Source organism: Parus major, chromosome 3 (assembly GCF_001522545.3).
Source record: "Parus major isolate Abel chromosome 3, Parus_major1.1, whole genome shotgun sequence".
Classification (NCBI taxonomy): Eukaryota; Metazoa; Chordata; class Aves; order Passeriformes; family Paridae; genus Parus; species Parus major.
Genome location: NC_031770.1, coordinates 89,578,935 through 89,596,043, shown reverse-complemented (window position 1 = coordinate 89,596,043; position 17,109 = coordinate 89,578,935). Strand labels below are relative to the sequence as shown.

Sequence of the window (17,109 nt, the reverse complement as noted above, 5' to 3'; positions counted from 1 at the left end):
ATTTGATGTCTGGTTTAATGATACCTGCTCTTGAAAATTAAAACTATGACTGATGTCTCAAACTAACAAACTGAAATAGCTGAAATGCTTTCAATTTTTTAAACTTTATATTAACTTCCTATTTTACTTGATTTGAATTTGGATTTCAATCTTCATCCAAGATATATTTCTTCCCTTTTTAAAGCTAAGACCAAGTTCAGAAACTCAGAATCATACTCATTTTCACTAAATTCTTGGGTAAAATTTGACTTATTTCTAGTAACTTTAAGAAAAAATGGTTCAAAGTGATAAAAAAAGTATAAATTATCATTCTGAAATCTTGTAGGATTCTCCTCAATCCAGGCATTTTAGAGCACTGCAGTAAGCAAACAATGTTTTCCCTGAATCTGTCAGGGAGTCTGACATCTGAATCTGCTTTTAGGAGACTGCAGATTTATCTCCCACTAAGGCAAAAGGAGCAAAGGTGTCTTTGAATGGCTACAAAATTTTGGGCTCTAAAACCTAGAGTTTGTAGAAGAGGGCATGTGTCTTTAGCTAATAGAAAACACAGCACAAGAGAACCTTGACTTATGAATGCTCCTAACATCATCAAGATGCTAAACGTCCTTTACAGGAGGAGAGACAGAATCCATCCCATGTAATCTGTGTCAGCAATGTCACTTAATGCACAACTTAGGGTAATGATTTCTCCCTGGTGATAAGGGTGGTTTAAGAATCTGTGTGAAATATACTGGGGTTACTGCCACAGTCAGCCTTGATTGTACTGAGTTTATTTTGGGGTATTATAGGAAATAAAGGCAATAAATATATAGATATAAAATCTCTGATATTGTTCTGTCAGTAAATTAATTCAATTACTTTTTAAATCTAAAGCTATGATTATTGCATTCCAGTTTCCTAGAATGAAGATACAACATAACAGTCAAATACATAGGAATTAAGTACTGAATCAACATTGTTTCTTATTATATGCAAAAGTGTTTTCCGTTGCATTGTCACCTGTATTCTAATACTAGGAATTTCTGAAGAAAGTATCAGTAGACAGCATGTAGATTTTTGTTCATTTCAGCTAGGTCCCCTACCCTTTTTTATAATCCTTTGATCCTCTGATCCTTTTAGTTAGTTCATAGCATCTATGGAAAGAGCGTTATTTACACGTTTTCAACTGAAACCCCAAAGTATTCTTCGTAACACTGATGGGGTTTTGATTAAGTTTGGAAGACTCTTTAGAAGCCTGACATTAGCAGCATACTTGGTCATGAAGTGTTTTCTCACTACCCAGATTTGTTGGCTAAAGAAATTATGCTTGTTCTTGGTGCAAAATGTACACTCTGCTGTTCTCCTACAGTCCTTCTATTCTTTCTCCTACACTCTAAAATATCTGAGGAATGGTACATGATTGTATTTAGTGAATTATTATTCCAAAGTGGAAAACTAACCATTTTTTTTTAATGAGACAAAGTCAAGTTTGTATCTATGTAACATAAAATTATTTAATAAGTAAAAATAAAGTTATTTAATTGAAACAAGTGTAGCTATTCTCCCTGTGACAGACTGAGTCATATGAAAATGACCCTAGCACTCTTAAACATGCTACTTTTTAATGATTAGCACAGGGAAGTAAACAAGATTCTAAGTTTATTATCATGCCCTCCTGTGAACGTGCAGAAGAAGCCAACAGCCATTCAGCTTTACCTTATTGTTTGCTAGTAGCTGAGTGCCAGAATAATTACTCTTTGTAGCCAGCATTCTTCTGGGCCCACACAGACCTACTCAGAAAATAGCTCATTAAAAGGACCTCTGAAAATGCTTGCTGAGAAGGGGAAAATATGACCCCTTGTTCAGTTTTATCACAGACATTTTGTTGCTGCTCTTTTAATGTTCATTTTTTTATTTATCTTCCAACTGTGCTCTACATACTACAGACAGCAGTCTGCAGGAGGCATCTGAATTATCAGCCCTCTGAGTTTTATTAGTAGGGGACAGGTAAGAATTCTTGTAGAGAGCTTGTATTGATTATTTGTTAAATGCCTGGGACATATGACTGTAAAGGGTGCAGCTTCTGATGGGAAGCCTATTGCTGATAATACAAGATGAAATAAACCATTTCTTAGAGATTAAGATATTAACTGCCTTCCCCTATGTGTGCATTGTTTAAAAGCTGAAAATTTAGCAGCTGATATTTCCAAAGTACTGTGTGTATCCCTAATGTACCATCAATGAGAACTCTGTTTTCTTTATGGAAAGGAGCTGAGGAATATGGGTTAGCTGGTATTACAAGACTTTGACTGCTTTCTGCTGGAAAAATGGTCACAGATTAACTAGAAGCCCTCAGTCTGGTCATATATGAGTAGATATAGACTAAGCATTTAATTTGCCTGTGTTGGAATCTATGACAGCATTGCTTTTGTTTTTTCAAAATACCCTTTTCTGGTTGATAACAAAGCTTGTTAAATCCAGAGGAGGCCAGATGGCTTTTTGAATTTTGAAAATAATATTTGAGAGTATGTCACAATCATTTAGTGACATAACACCAAAACATGAAAGATGTGCTATTATCTGTCATTGGCATGTGGGTGGCAGCTGTGTGGCCTTCTGAAAATTTAACACAACTCTTTCTTAATATTCTTTGGATCCCTGCTCCAGAAATCTAGCTTCTCAGCAGTACCTCAGCAGACATAAGTTGTAGCAGTATGGGAAAGAAGATATCTATTGAAAATGAGATTCTTATTTTAAAACAATAGTAATAGCAGAGTCCAAACACAGGGAAGAAATTTTTAAAATCTGTGCTGCCAGAAGCAAATCACATCAGCCTTTACTTTCCTCCTGTAAGATAGAATATTTTTAAATAAAAATTTACCTTCCAATTAAACAAAACTCATCCAAAACATTTTAACTCTCGAAATCCCTTACCTTTCACAGTTTTAAAAAATGAAAATATTTTAATAACTCAACTGAAGAAGCCATCAAAAACTTAAATGTATTTTTAACAAATTTTGTTTAGCTGAGAAGAGTCAGCAGTAATAAAAGAAGAAAATGAGAGGAAAAAGAAACTTCTAGGAAATTGGAAAATCAAAATGAGGAGACAGCTGTCAGTAGAGACATGCATGTAATAGCTGCAGGTTGTGTATGAGCATATCACTGCATTTTGGAGTTTTGATGAGAGCAGGTGGAGCTGGTTGTATCAGGGCAGGAGGTAATGGCAGGATCTGTTAACCCGGAGTGTGGGAATAGGCACATTAAATCTTAAAGAGGTAGCTGCAGTCTCTGAGTGGGGAGTGTTGGAAACTCCCTTGTATCCTCTCCTGGAAAGAATTTTCTATGCTGAAAGTGCTGGCAGTGAGAATGAATTTGAAGCTGAAGATGTAGTCATTCAGCTTTGAGGACAGTTTTTCTTAGAGTAAATGCTACAGTTAGCAGGTGACCATGGTACAAAGGGTCACGGTTGTTCATTTCTTCCTGTCAGACTTGGATGACTGGGGTGTTCAGACTGTGTTGAAGTGTTTTGAATAGACTTATACGTGAAGAAAAACAGAGAAAATTCTGTTGTGAAACAAATGATGTTGTTTTTGCCAAAATATTAGTTAAGTGCTCTGGCTAACAGCAGGTTTGCCCTGAAGCACTGAGAGCCCTGATATCCAGCATATCCTCATAAGGGTCCATGAGGGATTTCACACACAACTGTTAACCTGGAGAAGTTTGAAGTGTAAGTCATCTACTGAAGTGAGGCTGTACCAGTCCTCCTTCAGTTGCATCTAAGGAAACCAGAAAGGCAGTGCTTCAAAACTGAGCAGAAATCCTGCACAGGTGGGAAATGCTCAATCTCATCTGCTGCATCTGAATCACTACCAAACCTCAGGGATGGTAAGACCACATACCTTGTGCAACTATTTCTAGCTAGAGAAACACATACAGAGATGCAAAAATTTGTAGTTATTCTAATTGAAAAATTAGGAGTCTAATCACAGAGTTATAATGTTGTTAATTCCCTTTTCCCTGACAGGAACAAGTTGAAGGAAGCACTTCTCAGAAACAACATTTGTACAAACACTTTTGCTATTCAAGATATTATCATTAAGAGAATGAGGCTGTTATTAAAGCAGATAATTTTTCACAGGGTGCGTTTCGTTGCTCAATCAGCTTTCTCAAACCCTCATGCACTAACTCATGCCCAGCTGGAGCCACAGCTGGCAGTAGAGCCCTTTGTGCAGAAGCAGACATAGGCTTTACTACTATGCCTTTGGCTTCTAAGAGAGTGACCTGTATGTGTAATCCTGCAGTCTTCATCTACAGCTGTCTTGGATGGGGTTCAACTTGTTCGTTGCTGGTTCCTGTGTGTCCTGGTGATTTTGGGCTGATGCTTGGTACTCTGAACTTACCATTTATTTTGTATTCAACAGGACCACTAATCCTCTGAGTTTATCCATTTGGGAAAGACTTTTGTGCACTACCTCTCACACTTTTCCTCTCTTCAATCTGTTTTCTCTTAGCATCTCTTCATTGTACTGTTCACCCAAGTGCACACAAATTCTCACATCCATGAGACTTATACTATGATGTAGTCTAGGCACAGACATACTCACATTTAAAGTTCAAATGCTCCTATTATTGCAGCTCATTCCCAATGATCACCTAGGTGAAAGCAACCTAGACAACTTTCTCCTTTCTAGCACTTTTATCTTCTATAAATTTTTATGGAAACTGCCAGCATCTCCAGTTGCTTTCAGGAAGGTGGATGATGTTGATGGTAGGGCTTACGCTGTGCTGTGCACTTAAAGCTACTTTACTGTCTTTGTTTACAGTTTACTTGTTCCTCCATCAGCCAGCACATCCTATATCTAAATTTGATGGTGTTTGATACGTTTTATGTATTCCAGATACTGGTCCTTTGCTTGCTCTGTTATCCTTAATACCAGCACACAAGGTTGCATCCCTGTAGTGAGTAACAACTTATTACTGATTTGTGCTTGTAACCCTAGGGCTCCTATTCCACACTTGGACTTCTGCTATTATCTTGTGCTTGTACTTTTGGAAGCATCTTTTAAGATCCCTTGTTTTTTCTTTAAAAGCCTTCAAGCTATGATAGCATGGCTTGTAGTATTAGCGTGTATGTGTCCTTTTTCTGGAGTCACTCTGTAGTTAATCCTCTATACAAAATTAATGGTCTGCTAGGAGATTAGCTCAGTTGGTTAAAGCATATACTAAGAATGCCAAGTGTGGGTTCAATCCCTGGAAACTCACTTAAGGGTTGGGCTCGTTGATACTTATGGGTCCCTTCCAACTCAGACTATTCTGTCATTCTATCAATAAGAGGGTGTAGTTTTCAACAGATGCAGGGATATCTGCAGGCACAGCTGTGATGCTGGGCACCACATTCCAAAATGTATTGCTTGCAACAATGTCACTGTGTGGTACCGAACTTGCTCTGCAATGTGTTTTTGAAAGGAGAACAGGGGAGATACTCACCTGTGGTGACAGCACCACTGGCCTTGATTCTCCTCTGATGTTGTGGGCAGGACTGTGCTCAGTGTGTGGTGGCAGAACCTCACCACAAATGAGCCTCAGCTCTGTGGGAAGGAGCTGCTGTGGATGAAATCCCTCTGGCCCTCAACTGCTCAGACATTTTGTGGCACCAAAAGGCAAGTGGCTGATGTGTGATGCTAGAAAATTGAAGTTCCTTGCTAGCATCATCCCCCAAGACTGGTGTCCCAGCTCTGACAGATGTAAGAAGGGATTTATTTATCCTTCCAGTGCTTGATTTGAAAACTATACCCTCTTATCGATAGACACAGCTTTTGGGAAAAGACAATGAGGGGAATGATGTCATAGAGATTAATGAGTAAGTGCTTCAAGGTTGCTGTTAGGGTGACAGCAGCATTTTGGGACTCTCTTACAGGGCTGAAATTGCAAGAAATTCTTACAGGAAAAAAATAAATTCTACCTTTAAATTTCTCACTGAATAATCAAGACGGAATTGTTCATAAATGGACTGGAAAATTAGGATCTGTTTTGCCTCACTGCTATAATAATGTGCATAACCAGTGTGCAGCCTTTTTTTGTGGGGCAGAGGTATCATGACATTGCATAAGCATATATTATGTATATCAGTTTTAAAATGTATCTGTTTTTAAATGTATCTGTTAGTGTGCTATTACGGATGTTCTATATATGAAGGCATAAGTCCTATGACCTTGTAACGACTCAAGTTTTGAGGCAGATATTTTTCTATATCTACGGGCACTGGATTTCATCTGAAGTCTCACATTTCCCAAGGAGTCTTCTGAGAATGAACAACATAAAAATATTTGATAAGCAGTCCATGTGCATTTTAGACAGCACCACTTTGTTGTTTTGTTTTGATTTTAAAAAAATTTTCTTCTGCAATCAGCCTTCAAACTTTTTCAGTCTACTTTTGTCAGTCCTTGACTGCCTTCTGTGGAAGGCCAGATGGCAAGCCTGACCACACTAGGGCAAAACCAGCAACAATATTTCAGCTTAATTTCTGGCTGATCCACACAGCAAGATGAGCACAGGACTGCCAGAAGGAAGTGGTGATTACCTGCTGAGGGAGAAGCTAGGGGCAGTCTGGGTGTGGGACTGCCTAGCTGTGGTTTCGTGCATGGGTGATGGACTAGAGAGCAGCTTGGGATGTTTTCACTTGGGAGATGTTGCTTCTTAGGAAATTTTGGAGGCTGGAAGCAAATAAGGGGTTTAAGGGTGTCAGTGATACTATAAAAATGATTTAAAGACCCAGGTCATCTTAAGGTCTAATATTTTATGACCATTTAGTCACACTGCATTTAATTAAGTCAAGCAAGCATAAGATATTAAGGTATTTTACTTGCCTTTAGCAAAAGGAGGAAATTAAACGTTATTTTTACTTACTTCTCATTAAACTTAGCTGCATATGTGTAGAGCAGTATCAAAGAGCAATTACAGTTGTATAAAGTCTGCTGGACTGAAGAGCTAATTAAAATGGTGTTTGAAAAAAGCCCACTTAATCTGAACGAGCTCTTGCATTTTGAATAATAGATTAAAATTTTTTGCTATTATTCATTTGCTCCTTCTAGTGCTTTACACACATCACACATTCATTTTCAAAAGATACTTGTCTGCATTTGAGCGTGTATTGATGAAATGAAAGAAGCACAAATTATTTGCTGAAGGTGATAGAATGGGCACATAAAGCCTGGGGAAGCTTCTGGACCACAGCTGTCCTTGGGAACTTTGGTACAAACTTCATCTTGACTGTAATTTCATTCTGAACTTGTGGAATAGGTTTAGCTTTTCCTCTGAAGTTTCACAGAGAGAAAGTTGGTGTTCAGATGAACATCTGCTGCTGTTTATAAAAGGTTTTAGGAAAGCCAGAGTTCATATTACGCAATAAACAGCTAATCCATATTAAGTTACTGTGATAGCTATAATAAGTCAGGATATGAAGATAGGCTGAAGATTCTTACATCTCATTAATTGATAATCCATCTGACTAGATTTTTCTCTGTCTCGAGGAGGAGACAATGTCTCTTTGTGGTTTGACTTTAGTCTGGACACAGAAAAGGAGTTTAAGGAGAGATTACAGAATGTAAAGGCTGTGCTTCTGCATGGCCCCTCTCCCTGGCTGGGTGAACGGTGTTAGCTGTGCTCTCTCTGAGTGTCAGAGCTATATTTATCCCTCAGGAACTGTGGGCATGTGAATTGTGCTCTGAGCGAAGCAGTGCTTCAATCAACATGTTTCTATTTTATGGCGTACACACTTGTTATTTTGCTATTATTTACTCATAATTCCCTTTTCTGTCCTTTAAACAAATAAATATCTTCAAAGGAAGAACTAGATGTTTCAAGAATGAGGTTTTCTCAGGGTGTTGCTTTATTAACAGAATGACTTACGTTAGCAAATCAGTGGAAGAAGTGGTAACGTGAACCAGCATATTGAATTTCACTTTAGCAATCTATATTCCAGAAGGAAGTCCTAAGAAGCAGTCATTGACAATGGAACCTCAATTTAAATTACAAAATAGGCAGCATGCTGAATGCATATAGAGCATATGAGAGATTAAATGGAAGTGTTCATTTGTGCTCGTAAGGTAACCAAGACAATAAAAATGGGCTCTACAAGTCAGGACTACAGAAGCTGTGGTAATGAAAACAGTAATTAATATAATTTAAGTTACTATCCCCAGGGCAGCTGTAAAATGATGGTATTAATTAGGCAACAAACCTGTTTGTAAATTGATGACATAGAAGCTCATGGAACACATCTAGAATAAATTTTTTGTATTGAAGCTTTTTGGCAATATATTATGCAGCTGCCAATAGCCATCAATGGATATTCAAAGGTTATTTATATTAAACTTGGTAATTTGTATTCTTCAAAGAAATAATTAATGTGAAGGCTGCAATATAAGCAATCAGTTATTTCATGTGCATAAGATTGATTATATAACGTAAACCATAATTCCTTAGTATTGAATTCAGTAGATGTCACATTTAGTATTTTTCTGTCACTGTAACTGTATTGATTAAAGTGAATTCCAGCAGCCGGAATGTATGGTATTGAATTACCTCTGCTGTTACTACTGATTATGGAGAAAAGATGATAGGAAATTTCATATATTTTTTTAATATATATTTGAATTTTTAGCCTTTTTCTTTATTCTTTACCTCTATATATCAGAGTGGCTATTAATAGATGTAATGAAGTGCTGGAAGTCCAGCCCGTTCATTTCTTTTCAGATCTTTAATGTTAGAAACATCAGCCAGTGAGAGAGATGGTAAATGAAATGAGTATATGAGTATATGAAAAAAGGTGCAAAAACCCTTTTTCTACCTTAAAAAAGAGAGTAGTATGTAGGAGTTCCTTCTGCTTCACATTGTTCAATTATAATTTGAATTTTACAATGTCAAAATATTTTTACTTACTTTTAAAAAAATATATAAAAAGAAAATAAGCACTTAAAAATAATTTAAAGCAAGAAATATTTCTCTTCTGTTTTCCCCCAGTGGCAATGTTTGTGTTTTCTGGCTAGTCATGTAATATTTGCTTGTCTAGGTTTCTGTGAAGCAGTTTAGATTGCATGACCAGTTTTACCAGCTGGAAGTTCCTGTTGCTCAACTGCAATGAGTGAAACTAAGAGGAGCACAGTCCTGTCACTGCATAGTGCAGTATCTGGCAACTTAACACTGTCTGAAATTCAGTAATTGTATTTGCTTGTGTATGCTCTCTAAACTCTAAGAAAATAATTTACACTAGGATTTAATGGCATCTCCTACCTGAAAAAAAAATCTTGTTTTTCCATTTTTATGTATTTTCCAATTATAGTTTTAGCTTGCAAGCAATTTTGGTGATTATTTCCACATTGTCTTTAGGCCAAATACACCAAGGTTTTCTTTGTTTGTTCTTTAATTTTTCCACCAAAACAATAAAATTGGAAGAGCAGGGTAAGACACATACAAAATTAGGTGATATCAAGATATCTCCATTACTATGCAACAGTCTGGAGCCTTTCGTCTGATTTCTTATTTGTATTTCCTCATTAGAAATATGCAGATAAAATAGTGGGAGTTTAGCAATACTGCCACATTATATTGGAATTTGCCATAAATCTGTTTGTTGTTGGGCTTCCTATTTGCACACTTATTTGCTCTCTTCCTTTTTCTTTTACAAGGAGTATTTTGCCCTCTGACTCAAGAATGTTCAGTGATACAGAACAGCTGCTATCAAATGTCAAAACAAAAGCATGACTAGAGGGTGAGGTAGAAGGGGAAAATGTTTTTAAAGATGACCAAGGTAGCCAAAGTCATCAGCTGAACTTCCTAATTAGAGAGAAGATGAAAGCAAAACTACAGGTCTTCAGGAAAGCAAAGGCCATCGCTAGCTGATTTTGGTGTAGACCCAGGTACTGTGTAAGACTGCAGTGAATTGTGTCAGCTGTGCAGAAATCACTAATGCCAATGTGATGGGTGCTCCTGCCTGTGTGCAGGTAATCCTGCACCTTGGAGGCACCTCTGGGTGCAGCAGGTGCTCGGCTGCAGGCTGCATCCCTGGCTGTGCTGTGGGCACTGGCAGCTGCTCGCTAGCGAGTACGTCCTTGAGTACTTTGGTATCCTGCTGGCTTTTATCAGGTGCAAGGACTGTTTAATGTGGTGGCTTATAATATTTAAAAATTGTTTTGCTCTTTTATGAAAAGCAATGATCAGACTCAAGGGCCTTAGCTCCTGAGAGAAGGACAGATCTGTTGTTTCTCCTTCACATAAAATAACCTGAGCTCCTGGGATGGTGCAGCATTTAGCTGTTACTCTTTCACTGTTGATTCAGGCCATGTATTATATATTCCAGTCCTTGGTCACTTGTGTGAAATGGAGGGGGGAGTAAAAGTAGGAGGGCACCTTGTACCTGCACACCTGGATGTGTCTGAGAGAGCACAGTTCTTCCAAACTATGAAGAGCAGTTGACAGCATTTCCACAAATAACCTGCCTGTTTCACCCAAGCACTCCAGGAGGCAGCTGTTAGTAGAAGTAACTAATATTTGCCTAGAGTTTTTTTAAAACTGCAAATCTGTGTCTGTCATTTTAATGTTCCAGCCACAAGATGATCAAATACTGTAAACCAAATTCCACTCTGTTTCATAATTACTATTTACCTATAGATGCAAATTACAAAGAAGCATAATGAGAATCATAGTTCTTCAATTTGTTTCACTTCAAATAAGCAACAAAAAAAAAGTGAGATAAAGCAATAATCCTGTTTTCCTGTATGATTCAGTACAGCTCAAGCCTCTACATATTAGAGTTCATTGAAAAGACAATTAACAGTCTTATGTAAGGTTTACATCAGATGATATGACAAAGGAAAATCAGTGTACTCCATAGTTTTGTATCAGAAAAAATATTTTTTTTTTACCAACAAAGAGTGGAAAAGTCATCATGTCAGATTCAGTGGTTTGGGATGTGGTTCCCTCTATTTGCCTTGCAAAGGCATGTACAGTTCCTGATATCTGGCAAAGCAACTGAGAGTTTTACAATGATGTGGACTTTGTTTCCCTGATCCATCTCATGTGAAGGGAATTCAAGTGATCGAAGACCACTCTGATAAAATTGAACATTTAGGTGAAATTGCCTTCATTTAGTCTGTCTTAGTGCATTCAGGCCTTATATACACAGTCCTACTGAGAGGGCAACAGGGGGAGGGAGAAATAAGCAGACAGACAAACAATTTGTTGGTGTATGTGGATGGAAAGCCCAAAGAAAATGGAGAAGATACTTAAATCACAATTTATTTCAGATATTGCTCAGAATTGGCTGCATTTGCATTAGAAAATGTGAACATCTTTTGCTTTAAATTTTTTATTTTTTTGCAGAGCAAAGGTATTTCAAATTTGGTTTTTGTTAAGCAAATACTCTAGGGGCTATGATTTGCACAGATACACTGGTATAATTGAATTGTTGTCCTACTAAAGTGGAGTTAAACAATGATAAAAACAGCCTTGAAATGGACTGAATATGGCTTTTTGATTTTGTTATGGAAAATTGAAAAAATAGCAAGCTATAAATAAAAATTCCCCTGTCTGCTGTGCCACACCACTAGAATATAGAGAATGTTGATAAGTATAGCCAAGGCAGTATTCTATCTGTTAAATAAGGCTTTAATATACAATTAGCCAATTAAAAAAACCCACCGAAACAATGACCAGTAGAGTTAATAACAGACATGCAAGTTTTGTAGATGAATTATATCATGTTATTAATATTATCTCAACTCTGATAAAAATTGTCTTATTTGAATAAAGAAGTTGAACGAATCTTATGTTTTGTAGGTCTCTTCACAAGAATCTGGAACCAAGCCATTGACGTTCACATTCGTACCATCCATTGGACAACTTCCAACTCATTTTGAGATTGTGGATATCTCTAAGTTCCTTGTGACAATTCCAGAGGAACCAAAGGATCTGAGCAACCAAAAAATTGTAAATAAGGTAGATTTTTGTTTGCATTATTTTTTTTCTCTTCTTCAAAAAATAAAGAAAATTTTATTCTGAGCATTGCTGAACTGAAGCTCTTACTCTTGAATGGTTTCTTGGCTTGGTTTAATTACCAAGGTGTGGAATCACTGTGCAAGAGAAGGTGAGCGTCTGCTCAATAGTTTCCTTTGCCTTTCGCAGATTTTATATTGGAAGGAAACCCTTCATCATCTCAATTCTGTCCTGTCAGTCATGCAGTGGCAGATGAGGGGCATTCCCTCTAGATCTTCAAGGGTGGTGTGCAAGGACTGTTATCACATGGAAATTGACCAGGAGTTGTTCACTGGATCCTGGTTTCAGCGAATGCCGCGGCTTCCAGAAAAGTGCCAATTCCTTGCACAGCTGTGTTGTAATGCATCAAAGTGGAAGCGAGCTTTGGATTTTTGAAAGCTTGTCTTCCTGCAATGGTGAAGCCAGCAGCACAACATTCCTGTCTCTCCTTCCTTTAGTCAACCCTTTGTTTATTACTCCTTTCCTGGCTCACAACACTTAATGCCCTCTTATTTTATTCCATGCTGGTTAAAAGGCTACCACAGTCCTCTGGCTAATATTAATGCTTATGGCAATTCTGCTTTTGTGTAACAGCTCCTCCCCTGGGACTGAAGGTAAAAAAGAAACCAACAACTGCTGAGGCTGCAGTTTTGGGTTCTTTTCCATATAAATTTTTTTACAATTTCCAATAAACTTTTCACAGGATTTTGCAGCCCTCTGACCTGAACATGTTCCAGCATTTCAGTTCCCTATCTGTTGAAAAAGGGATTAGGCCTGGGCAAAGGATGGGTATATTTGAAGAGATATTCACTGGAATATTATCTCCAGACAGTTTTGCTCATTAGCTACATTTACAGCTGCTTATATTGGTTTTGTTATAAGTAATTCCCAGGATAAATCAGAATCAGGTCTTCCTGTCATCCATCCTCATGTCTTTCTCTGAAGACAGAGGAAACTTTTCTGGCAGTTGATGCAGTTGTGAGGCCTTCATAGCACAGATTACTCCCTCTTCTAAAATGTCTAGAACCTGAACAATATTTCAGCAACCAACATCAAATAATCAAAATAACACTTTCAAACTCATAAAGGTGATATCCCCCCTTTGCGGTCCAATATTTTTTCAAATAACTGAACTGCAGGACTCATGGAGCTGCAAGTGAAGCGGAAATTCATAATTACCGTGTTCCTCAAGCAACATTCAAATATGAGCCCCATCTGGAGGCTTCCTCTTGCAGTACACAATATTTCTATTTATTTACCTGATTCTTCCTCTAAGGAAAATATGATTTACAGTAGCAGTTTGATAATGAATGCTTTAACATATGTGTCATATGTGCAGTCTGCACTATTCCTGCTTTTATCTGAAGCATGCTTGAGAAATGACATACTGGATGTGGAAATTGCAGAAAATATGAAGAACAATTGTGGTCTGTGCTGCCAAGCACAGGTCAAGCGAAGCTTGAACATTCAGTAAAGCTCTCTGACCTCTGAGTCTGTGTGCTGTCTTCAGAGAATGCCTTGTCTTAAGGGCCTTTGTTTCTTCATTAATATGTATAGGTTTTGTCCCATATTTGCTCCTCTGAGGAGCATTGTCTGCTCCGTGGATCCCGCAGTCGGGATGCCTTCCCATCGTGTCTGGTGTAGTGTGTCTGACAGCTCATTCGGCTTCACTGCACCCTCCTTCCCAGTGCCTGCCGTGTCTCGGGCCATGGCTGTGCTCAGAGCCCCCTGTTGCTCTGTGAGTAGCTGGGAAGGCAGCCCCCACAGCTTAGGCTGGGGGCTGGAAACTGGGACTCCCTGGGGAATGGTTTCTGCTGTGTACTCATGCCTAAAATTCTTCATTTGCCCGCTGCGCTTTTGGTAGTGCAGAGACAAATTTGCTTCACATTTTGGGGAACACAAATAAAATGCAGTTAATTGGGATATTTTTCCTTGTATCTTTTGCAGTCTGACGCAGTCTCTGATGAGCTGGTCTTAAAGAGTGGGACCAAACAAGATTGTGTGTCCACTGTCTGTACAGACAGCACCCGAACAGCTTTCCAGTCCCCAGGGTATAATCCAAGCAAAGGAGAAATGCAGGAGAATGACCTTTTTAAGGCTGAGTTTATCCTGATTACGGACTCCGGTGATGAAGATGAAGTAGCTGCTGCCTCAAACAATGTTCATCAACCTTCCAATGGCTATGGTCCCATCAGTGCTCAGCTGCTGACCACATCCCATGTTTCTCCCAGCACCGGGGCAGGGAAACCTCCTGGCGATGGGCACCTTCCAGGTGCTGCACTTTCTCACAGTACTACTGATCCACAAAAACATCAGGTAACAAGCTCTTTAGAGATAACCTTTGCTTTCTAAACATTTCAGGATGTGGAGCCAGTTTGTACAACAGCTTGTCAATTTGTTCTTTAATTAACATTTTCATTGACTATTTCTGCAACATTTGGACCTTAAGGAGGTGGCCCAACCCTTTTGACTTGCTGCCTTTCCATATGATTCTGGTGTGTGTGTGAAGCAGACGAGGTAGATATGTTCTTTCCTTTGAGGGCAGCTCATCATGACAGCAAGTTATTCAGGAGATGTTAGATTCCGAGCTAGTCTAAATTCGGTAAGGTCATTGAAATAAATGGAGCCTCAAGATCATTTGAATTATTAGCATCAGACTTCCCAGACCTAGATTCTTTTTTCTCCTCAGCACATCTTGCAGTCCTTTATGCATGAGAAAGAGGCTGTAAAAATCCTATTATTCAGATTGTTTGTTGGTACACCTGACTTTGCACAAGTGTAAAGAGGTAATGAAGATAAAATTTCTATTTTATGGGGATATTTATAGGTGAGTTTATTGACTTATTGAATTTCCAATTCTCTCTCGGGCATTTCCAAAAAGGGTCTTTGAAATATTTCGTTTACAAAATGCATCAATCCAAACTACTGCATGAAAAGTTAATGTCCCCCATCTTGGGCAGAGCACTGATATATATTGAAGGGTATATATGCAATGGAAAATCTAACCTTTAGCAAAATAGCAACATCCTTCTCACATGAAATAAATTCAGGCATTTCTTTTGACCTTGACTGGGTTACCATCACTTGACAATGCCATTCTTCACAGATAATTTAAAAGCAAGTATTAAGCATGTCTGCTTTGTTTATGAAAATAAATAGGATTTCCTATCTTGTGTTGAAATACTTTTGACAGTTTTGTTGCTCAGTTTTTCATCAAATTCAGTGTCAATTTTTGACTGAAGATTGTGAATAAGAAATCCACTCTGGTTTGGGATTCGCAGTGGTATGAAATGTTCATTTCTTCTGAGAAACTCCTAAAGTCAGTGAGAATTTTCCATGAGGAAAGTTAAAATCATAGGTAACATAGAGGAAGAAGCCTGTAGAATATTTGTTCTGAGGAAATACTTAGTAAAATTTACTTTAGCAATGTTCATTCTTACTTGGGTATTTTTTTTAAGAGCTTTTACAGAAATTGGGTGAATTTTGGAATACTATACAGAAGAGCTCCTCTGATGGATCTTTCTTAAACTTCTGGTGACTTGAGAAGTAAAGAGGGGCTTGCTTAGGTAATGGAAGATAAAGGTTGCACAGAACAAGAAATTTAGCCCATTTTTGCTAACTATTCACCTGAACAGGAAGAGAGGCAGTGTGTAATATGGGTAATTAAATATCTGGTCATTATTTTTTAGTCACAAGTTTTCAAGACTATACTTGCTTCCTTATCTCAGTGTCTTTAGCCATCTATATTGCTTCATAAAAAGATATTTTTACTAAGCTGCCTTTCACTGTTGTTCTGGTTACAAGGTGTTTCCTTGGGCATCACTCTTTCCAACTTGTTATCTAATGAAGGATCATCACTCCTGAAATGAAGGAAAAATTTTAAAAATATTAAAGAGACACATGGTTTATCTGCTGGTACATTTCTTTTTTACAAAGAAATCCATATATGGGCTACCTTTTCAGTTCTTGGATTATAAGGGTAGTATCAGTCCCTTTTGAGAGTTATTGCATACAACATTACAGTAACTTAAAAGCATAATTAGATTGAGGAGCTTCCTGTCAGGTGTGAAAAAAGCACAGATCAGTATTGGGGACGATTGTGCTGCAGAAGGGATCACTCTGACCCAGAGGGCTCATTCAGCTTCATTCACTTCTGACTTTGTTTAAACAAAAGGAAAAAAGGAAAACATTAAAAAAATGTAAATTTCTGTTCTGTAAGACGTAGAGACACTGACTGATGTAAAATGCCATGCTATATTCAAGGGTTGAAAAAACATAATCTGGTCACATTTGGAACTTTTTGGTAATAGTTTAATGTTTATATATTGTGTTTGGGGTTATTTATTTTATTTTATTTTTTTTTAATGTTAAAGAGAGCCTAGCCATGAAAGAGTGTGTCAGAATGACTCCTGCCTTTGGGAATTTACCCTTTGGGTTGGACGGGATGTCTGCTTCCCTGAATGTCAGGGCATGAGCTCAGCTTGGAGAAATTTCTTGGCATGCTGTGAGAGATCAGTAACCAGAAGGATTTTTAGTTACTGGAAGTCATTTGATGCACCTCTGTCCATTGAGTGCCATCTGGTTTGGCTTTTCCAGACAAGTAAGTCAGGATTCCCTATAAACTCCTGCCTTTGCTTGGACAATGCACCTTCCTTGTTGGGATAAAGTGGACTGTTCTATATAGCATTTATATTAATTTGGTCTCAGCTCACAGTCTGATTTACTGTGTCTCTAGGGATTTTTTTCAAGTTTTCCACAGTTTCCAGTATTTTCTTCTGACTTTCTGGTTCTCAGGTTGCAGTCTTTGTAGGTAATTTGCTTTTACTTTTTCCTATCTATAATTAGATTCTACTGAGATCAAAGCATGTTTAACTGGGCCCAGGATCAGGTCTAAATTGAAGACATAATTCACTCAGACATGATTTCTGCCTTTTGGGCTCTCAGTTTTCACACTCTCCCTTTTCCTGTTTGACCAGCACATCTTTCAGGGTGTTGCTTGTACAACTAACCACGTCTTTTGTGCCCATCCAAAACTCTGTGGCCTCACCAGAATGACCATTTGCTTTATCCAGCTCAGTTCTGCCATTTCAAATGTGCTGA

At 38.0% G+C, this 17,109-nt stretch overlaps 1 protein-coding gene across 10 annotated transcripts in view; it reads left to right on the top strand.

Annotated features, from left to right (window-relative positions):
* MLIP (muscular LMNA interacting protein) overlaps positions 1-17,109 on the top strand; it is a 106,789-nt gene that overhangs the window by 34,287 nt on the left and 55,393 nt on the right. For all 10 annotated transcript variants that reach the window (XM_033513017.1, XM_033513019.1, XM_033513018.1 and 7 more), the window contains exons 2-3: positions 11,815-11,973; positions 13,957-14,325. In XM_033513017.1, the coding sequence (XP_033368908.1) occupies positions 14,083-14,325 (243 nt within the window). In that variant the 5' untranslated portion in view covers positions 11,815-11,973; positions 13,957-14,082. The remainder of the gene's footprint in view (positions 1-11,814; positions 11,974-13,956; positions 14,326-17,109) is intronic.